At 37.8% G+C, this 8,442-nt stretch overlaps 2 protein-coding genes across 4 annotated transcripts in view; one reads left to right on the top strand and one right to left on the bottom strand.

The window, feature by feature from the left end:
• Nucleotides 1-883: 883 nt before the first annotated feature.
• On the top strand, nt 884-1,791 carry LOC137959904 (protein GAST1-like). Its single transcript, XM_068807317.1, has 4 exons — nt 884-964; nt 1,048-1,101; nt 1,258-1,291; nt 1,378-1,791. Exons 1-4 carry the CDS (start codon nt 905-907, stop codon nt 1,557-1,559), a joined length of 330 nt encoding a protein of 109 aa, XP_068663418.1. The 5' UTR covers nt 884-904; the 3' UTR covers nt 1,560-1,791.
• A 3,205-nt stretch (nt 1,792-4,996) lies between these two features.
• The window catches only part of LOC137959047 (DDT domain-containing protein PTM-like), a 70,219-nt gene continuing 66,773 nt past the window's right edge, over nt 4,997-8,442 (bottom strand). Inside the window, exons 8-11 of one of the 3 annotated variants that reach the window (XM_068806322.1) lie at nt 7,873-8,391; nt 5,856-6,830; nt 5,486-5,702; nt 4,997-5,223 (exon numbers count right to left, since the gene is read on the bottom strand). In XM_068806322.1, the coding sequence (XP_068662423.1) occupies nt 6,484-6,830; nt 7,873-8,391 (866 nt within the window). In that variant the 3' untranslated portion in view covers nt 4,997-5,223; nt 5,486-5,702; nt 5,856-6,483. Of the gene's footprint in view, nt 5,224-5,485; nt 6,831-7,872; nt 8,392-8,442 lie in introns of all 3 variants that reach the window. The other 2 variants (XM_068806321.1, XM_068806320.1) reach the window with 2 other exon arrangements.

The following is an 8,442-nucleotide window of genomic DNA, read 5'->3' as shown; positions in this document are numbered from 1 at the left end:
ATCTGAATCCGGATGGACGTATGCCACATTCAAGAAGATCCAAAATGATCCGAGTGAAAAAAAAAAACCTTGGGTCCTAGATATTTCCGCCAGAAAAAATGGAACCTTCGATCTGTCACAATCCGCCGCGTGGTCGTCGTCCACAAGAAGCTTAAAACAAGAATAATCACGGGCTCCTTTAGTGCGGGCGAGCGCTCTGATGACTAAACTGAGGCAAACAAGCCTCTGCAGCTCTTGTGCATCAGGGCCATGTCTGGGACAACCCCTCTCTGATAGGAACTGAGAGGTTCACGAGATAGAAGGAGACAAATTTGCTGGGAGGGTATCTTTGCATGAATTCTATGCGAGGCTTCAATCAGCTGCAGTTGGGCTCGGTATTTCGTCGAACAGGCAGCCTACCTCGTGTCTGTCTTCTAACAAGGGGTCCCGCTGCAAGTAGAGAGCATGTGAAGGCACATGAGAGATCCCAAATTGCACATGGATGAGGTAGAGGAGAGAAGCTTTTCTGCAACCGTGAAGTCCCTATTTGCCTTATCCGACCAAATTTAGCTCTGCAATGACGAAAATGCTCTTCAAGGATAGCAATATTCGAGATTACCAATCAAAATGTTGCGCCCAAATTCAACCTGTGGGTGATCGTTGGAGGTTAGTTTAGTCAGTTGGGGAAGACGAATAGAATTAAGTCTCTGTTCTGAAACTGTAATACTACAAATACGTTACTTCAAGAGAAGACGAGGTTAGGATCAGAGAAAAAACCAGACAAAAACCAACGCCTTATAAATACCCCAACTTCCGCTGTTGATCCTCACCACGGCCACACACAAAACATTCTATACTGGCGACGAGCTGATCTAATTCTACCCTTCTCTTACTCTGAATATCATCTACAGCTTCAGGTCTAACAATGGCAAGGAAACCAACCGTTGCGCTCTTTGTTTTGGCCATGATGCTCGTTTTGACGAAAGTGAGTGCAGGTTCCCATCTCCATTCACTATGTCAATAGGCAACCATGTAATTTATAAAATAAATCATGCTGTGTTTCCACAGGCAGATGTAGCTGATCCGGAGAGCCCAGTTCCACAGCCAGCCACCCTTCCCATGGTGAGATACGTGAACCCTCCTTCTTGAATTCTAAGCTGGGAAGGAAATGGTTGCAAGTACGTGCTGCAAGCATTTCCTTTATAGTAGCATTCACAGGATGACTTCCTCTCGAGTACTCTCACTGCTGACACTTGCACATTTACGGTGAATTTTCAGCAGGGAACCACTGAAGGCAGCCTCCATCCTGAAGGTAAGAGAGAATGAGAAGCCCATATCGTTTATAGACATTATCGGATAGATAAACTTGAATGATACGTCTTGTCTGGTTACGAGCAGAGTGCACGGGAAGGTGCGCGGAGAGATGCTCGGCCACCGCCTACAAGAAGCCCTGCAAGTTCTTCTGCGAGAAGTGCTGCGCCAAGTGCTTATGCGTACCTCCTGGCACCTACGGGAACAAGCAGGTTTGCCCATGCTACAATAACTGGAAAACCAAGAGGGGTGGACCCAAGTGTCCATGAACGAACGATCCGACTTGTTTCCCTATCTCGTCAAGGAAATCTGCCGAACGAGAAAGAAGCAAATTTACTGCTTGTTTTGGCTCCCTTCTTAAACAAGGGTTCGTAATCATTTTATGTTGTCTTTAAGCCCCGAGAAGAGAGAAGATTGGCTCTCTTTTCCTAAAAAATTATCTTCAACATCGTTCAATTACCAAGATGTTTTCGCTTGATTTTTTGGAAATCAAGGCAAATCTATTGATTGATTTATTATTGATTTTTTTCTAATTTATTACATAAAATTAATTATGAACTTCCAAAATTATTTCTCTCTTAATATCTCCCCTCAATTTGAATTGGGGATAAGAGGAAATTCAAATTGAAAATTTCCACGATGAAACCTCCATCTTGTGAAGGTGAAGGGGAGCTTATTGTGCTTGGCATCGTCCATGGTGCAAAAAACTGATGTGGAGTGGTGGAATTCTTGAGGATTGAGGGGAAGGTGGCCCATCCGACTATCTCCTCTAATCTCCATTATGTAAAAGTGTCATTTACACAAGCAAATAGTGTAAATAAAAGAATGAAAAATGGATTGAAGAGCACAAGTGAAGTAACGAGGGAAGTGAGTGGGTTACTAAAAGAACATATTCTTTTTTAAGGGCATAGGCTATGATCTATTCCTAGTACCATCAAGAAAATATCTTCCTATTGATTCACGGTATAACTCCCTTGTCAATCCATCCCCTAATTGAAATAATAAATATTTTATTTTTAAATTTAAATAATATAATTTTGGTAAAAATTGAAAGGAAAATGAGATAAAAATTTGAGAAAGAACCAGAGCAAATGATTAGCAGACAGGCCATGCATCGTAGTTGCTCAACAGATCCCGACCCGAGAGGCGGTACAAGGCGGATCCAAAAGTGCACATCAGATTGTGCACTGAATCAATGTGTCAAATCCAAAGCCACATGCTAGACCAACGAGTGGTTGAGGACTGATCTTAGGGGGTGGGTACCGGGAGACTTGAAGTAAAAAAACCTGCACACGTTTGAAGGCGAGGATGGGTTTTGCCAAACCTAATTTTATGTTCCCTAGTTTCAAAATTATAATTATATGTTCAAATATAAAAAAAGATATAACTTCTTTAGGTACCCACTTTTATTCGATGCCATTTGTATTTTTTTTTCCACAAATATGAGCATAGTGGCCCGTAATAGTGGATAGGAATATGAAGAATTGGAGTGAATTACTTTATTATCGAGTGTGAAGAGGTTGTATTTCAGTTGAATTTGAAAAAGGAGTTGACTCCATATCATAGGACTCGAGCACATATACAAGAGGCAAGAAAAAAAAAAGTTAAACATATGTTGACAAAAACTGCTAAAAAAAAGGCTCAAGCACAAATCATAAGGAATCGAGCACACACTCGGAGTAGAACACAAATGCAAAAGGCAAGAAAAAGAATTTAGAAAGGAACAACAAACAACTACTAAAAAGAAAAAGGAGTTGAATTAATGCACATGGAGTCAAGTACATAAACAAAGTGTCGAGCCCAAAGAAGAAGAATTTCAAACCCAATCCATGCTGAAATAGTAAAACGATTCAATCCCATAGGGAAGGAATCTACCCTCTATAAAAGTAATAAGTAACAAGGAGTCGAACCCAAGAAATAGTAAGTTTATAATTAATTAAGGAGTCAACCATCATGAGAAAAAGCAATGTAGGACATACATCAAATAGATTTCACCCTGTTTTAAGATAAAGAACATGAAGGATTTAACCCCTATAGAAAGGAGCTAACTCTTATAGGAAGTAGAAGACAGTATTCGAGTTAGACAAAGGATTCAACCTTCAAAGGAGTCGTAGGAGCATCAAGGATTCAACCTCAGCCAAAGAATTAGACCTCATATTGCTGATAATGAAATCCAATACTTTCCGAAAGCCATAACTTTGGTTGTAGGTTTTCAATTTGTGCAAGTGGCCTACCAAAATGATAAGTAACACAAGTTGAATTTAATAAGTAGTTTTTCGAACTTTTGGAATATTTATCATTGATTTTTTACAAGAGCTAGAAACATGGTTGATATGTGAAACGACTATTTTTTTGAACTAGGATTTTGTCTTATAAATACCCAAATCTTTTCTAGCCTAAACAATTTCCTACATGAATTTCTCAAAGTCCTCTAGTCTATCTCTGTGTGATTTAAGTGCTTGATTTTTAAAATCCAAGGTGGAAGCATTCACTCAAGGTTTCGATCTTCATAAAGCTAAGTCCTATATTGAGTTTTACACCTATACATATTTATCTATTGATATATATTAAAACCTCTCTTCGGCCAGCCTTACTTGAATCTATTTTTAAGTGTTAGTGATGTTGATCACTCAGTAGTTTCACCTAAGAAAATGGTGTAGCTAAAATTTGTTTTTAATTTTTAAGGGCATCCATAACCTTCATTGTAAAGCAAGCACTCCTTGCTCATAGTTCAATCTGATTAATTGTTTTGAAAAATCATTATTGTTTCTAGGTGCATGTACCTAGTGTTGTTGGTCATAAAATCCGTGTTTAAGCAAGTGTTGTAATTGAACTAATTCTGGTTCTATGTTATAAAGGTTGTTTGGCAAACCATTGTGGAATTTTTAATTGGAGGGAAAGAGCTCCCTAAGAGTACAACCCCAGTCTAAAATAGTGATTGTAAACCACTATAAAAATTTTGGTGACGTAGATAATTAATTTTAAAAAAAATTACAAATTCATAAACCTATATGTTTGTCTTAGTAGAACCCTTCAGACCACTGGGTTCACCACCCACATCCACCAGCAACATCAGCCCCAGGCAGACAAACCCAAATTGACCTCTGGGCAAGAATTGCATAATGAACCGACTGGCTAGCCATGGCTTCGTTGAATATGCCATGGAACTCAAAAGCTGCGCGGGTTCTCTGGCTGTGACTAGAATTTCTCTTTTTGTCTTCTATTGTTGTTTTTAGCTAATTTTTTTTTGTTTATTTATGGTTTTTTCCTCTTGCTTACTTTGCTTTTGTGTTTTTTTTAGATTAATTATCTACGTCACCAAAATTAATTATCCAAGAGTCAAATTGGCTTATTTTCTCTTCGTTTGTCTTTCTATTTATGTAGTAACGATTATGTGGGAGAGAAGGTAACAGAAGGGAAAGCTGCAACTATGAACAAGATTGAAGAAACTATGGAGAAAGAGGAGAATGATGCTGCTGTAGGAAAGATCGTTGAAATCATAAACTGTGCTGCAGAGGAAGCAAAAAAACTATTGATTGTGGAAGTGTCAAAGGATTGTTCAATGTTGATTTATTTTGTAGTTTTTTTTTTTTGTCGTTTTTTTGCTATTTTTCCTATGATTTTTGGATAATTGCTATTACGTAACAATTAATGAAGCATTGTAGTATTATTTTTTCACATTGCCTTTTATAAATTCCATTTCTAATACGCTAGAAATGAATCATACATGAATCTCAAAGTTGACCAAAACAGCTAGAAATTAACCTAACCCAATCCATTATCATATAACACCCCAGAAAGATGGGATATGCAGATAACTAGATAGCTATATCTGGATATACTTATTCAATGCTCTTTAAGCACTTCAATAGTATTCTACATAATTCAAACCGTAAAAAATTCGACTCGGTTCTGCAACCTTAATAGCAACAACTGCAAGAATAATCGTAATAAGCAAACAGAGTTGTCCTTGAACTACAATGCATTTGCAAAAAGATCAGTTCACTAGATGACACAGAGCTAGCAATGAAAATTACTAATATTTTGTCCAGTAAAAAGTATCAATTTTATTATGAATTCTGGTAAGAATATGCATGAAAGGTGAAAGCACAGGTAACGCTATCTTCTTTCTGAAAAGCAAAAAACAAAAGCACTTTTTTCGTAGACAAAATAGAATCAGTTGTTCAGTGCATACCTGTACAAAAGGAATGAAGCACATCAATACGGGGTTTATTGCAACAGGGAAGTAAATCACCGAAGCAATGATGGAAGTTGTTATCAAAGCTGAAAGAAAACAACTGGTTCGATGTTATATCCATTGGGCTGGAGTGTCATAGTTTTAAAAAATTGAAAAAGTTCAATTGAGCACGCAAGTACGCCCAATGCTTTAAGTTCAGCTACAGCTCCATGACCTAAAGTGGCATTTACAAGACACCAAGATTTACAGTGGGAAGTATTATAGCGGCACAATGATGATAATAGTCAATGGATGTTTCAAGAAAGCTATGGAAGAGACAGATTTTCATTCCAGAGTGTCAAGACAAACTGGAATAATTTGTACTGACCTGGTTAGGTTACCATATCACCAGAGCAATTGCCGTCTCCAGAATCCTCAACTAGACTAACTTAGTCAGATAATGGCTTGAATCACTAAAAAACTCATATACTTGCTTTGCTGTTGCAACATGTGTATCTCAAGAAAATTCAAAAAATATAAATTAAAAAAAATAAGAATGTGCAAGTTAGAATATCCAGTCAAGTGCAGCTCCTCATAAGGATCCATGGCCCTTCCATGAAGTTAAATGAACCGATAAATGGTTAATGGCCAAGAGAATGCTAACCACTACATGTCTTTGCTGTTGCATCAGGCATGTGGTTCAAAAACCCAGATTTGTTCCAAAACCTTGCTTTTCCTCAGTCACATTCCAGATGGAAAAAAAAAAAATCCTTTGTACCAGGGAAGATAGCTCCATCCTTGAAAACCATGAAATTGCAACTTAATTTGTCATCAGTATCAAAAATAAATATCAAATCCAGGGGTAGCAGAATGTTACTACCCCTTCTCAGTATCCACATCATATAATATACTTGTCTCTCGGGAGTGTCATCCAGTATTCTTGAAGCTCCTTCATTTGACGACCTGTGTCCCTCAAGAGTTGTAAGAAGGTAAAATAGTTCAAAGAACTAATGTGATCAAACTATACAAGGCTCATCCAATTTCTCTTCAAGTTTCTCAGATTCCAGAATCTGACCAGAATCTGCAATTGGGTGCAAGCAATTCGTTTCCTCCCAACTCTGATTAGATGGAAGAACTTGTGTTTCAAGTAGTTCATTTGTAAGTTTATCATTTGACTGACCTATAACATGGTTGGAGCCTTCATCATTACTTCTTTCTTCACATGACTTGGTCCTTTCGATCATTACCAATTTTGACAGGGGACAGGTAGGCCTACTCCTTGCACAACAAGTGTGGCAACTGAAACCAATGATGTTGTCAACATTGTGAGCCGCAATGCCAAATGCATCCCCATGAAACCAATCTGTGTATAAGATGAAAGCAGTGAAAGGATCGAATTAAAATGATAGCTCAACAAATTACCATAAAGCTTGCAAGAATAAGTATCTGTAAAACATTACAATTTGAAGAAATATAAAAGTTTTTAAATACAAAACTCAAGTAAAGAATGAGATAATATTTAATAGTTTAACCATTTTATTCTCTCTAATATTCCATGATTCTCCATATCAAAGAGCTTTTATCTTAATTGGCACCTAAGGGTGCCGTAGAAATTTAACAGTTTAGATAGCTCGATATGAATACTGAAGATAAAAGAGTACCATTAAATGGCAAAAATGTAAATATAGGATTTCATGGTTCCAAGTCATTTTTATCTCATGACTCGGATGCCACCAGTCAGTGATTCAGCTCGTAAGTTGTCCTAAGTATTGGGCATTTGCTGCAGATCTCAATGGCCACATGGGTGGTAAGTGGGGGAGTGTGGATGTGTTAGAGGGGGGAGAGGGGAAGGGGACCTGCAGGTGAGGAGTTGAAAGGTGAGATCTCGGGTTCAAGCCTGACAGGGTATAAGGTAATTGTCAGTGTTTGTAACCAAAATTCAGGGAATTTTTCAAAACAAAACTTTAACAATTTAAACAAAATGAAATAAAAAGTTTGCCTAGCCATAGTCTGAACAGACTCCAAGTTTTCCCAGGAAGCTATACTCTTCCACAAAAGCAACCACGAGACCACATGCCCCAAAAGCAAGGGAAGCACCTTAACAAGAAATCAAAGCTAATGGGAAACGGGTTTCTTGGGAAGCACAAAGACAAGCTATTGCATTCTGATCACATCCGTCTTTTTTAGCCCCTTCTACATATAATAGCCACTTTGCTAGTGGTATCAAATTTTAATATCAATGTGACAGTGAAAGCCTCCCCATCAAAACTATAAGCATGATTTTACAAGTGATAACTAGAAAACCATCATTAATTACAATGCATTAATTGTTTTACTTGAAGAGAGGGAAAAAGGAAAAAAGGAAACATGGATGTTTCCAAAGAAAAATTGAGGGATAGACGAACCTTCACACTTTTCACAGGCAATATAGATTAATCCTGAATCATAAGCTTCATGACAAAGAGAACAGATAGGCTCCAGAGAGGTCTTCATTGCTAGCTGTCCAAATCGCAAAAGTACCTTTTTTTCCCTAAAGCAGAGCGCACGTTCATCATTTGACTTTCTCCCCCAGTAAATCCCATTGACCCAGTATGGATGAGCAGTTCGTGTTCTCTTTCCCTTATGCCAAGTAATCCATTGCATAGCATCCTCAGATACATTTTTGGGTTTAATTTTGTTGCTGCTTTGAGGTCTGTTAGCACTTTCTCCGTGATCCAGCTTTTTATCCTTCATTCTCTTGGAAATTCTTTTCTTCGGCAAAGGCTTTTTTGTTGAGATTTTACTCTTTTCTGATCTTTGATTAACTTTCTGGGTCATAGTTTTGATCTTGACATGTTTCTTCTTCTGGCATTTGAAGCATGTATATGTATATTTGGCAGTGATTGCGCTTTTTGATGCTTTGATGTGCCTTTTGTGGAAAAATCCTGAAATTTCAGTACATAACCATATCAGAACACGAAGACTTAGTACTGGAT

This window comes from Aristolochia californica, unplaced genomic scaffold, assembly GCF_029961685.1.
Source record: "Aristolochia californica isolate CCGP_79_NKW_82.1479 unplaced genomic scaffold, dmAriCali1.0.hap1 SCAF_3, whole genome shotgun sequence".
Taxonomy (NCBI): Eukaryota; Viridiplantae; Streptophyta; class Magnoliopsida; order Piperales; family Aristolochiaceae; genus Aristolochia; species Aristolochia californica.
This window is presented reverse-complemented; position numbering and strand designations above follow the sequence as displayed.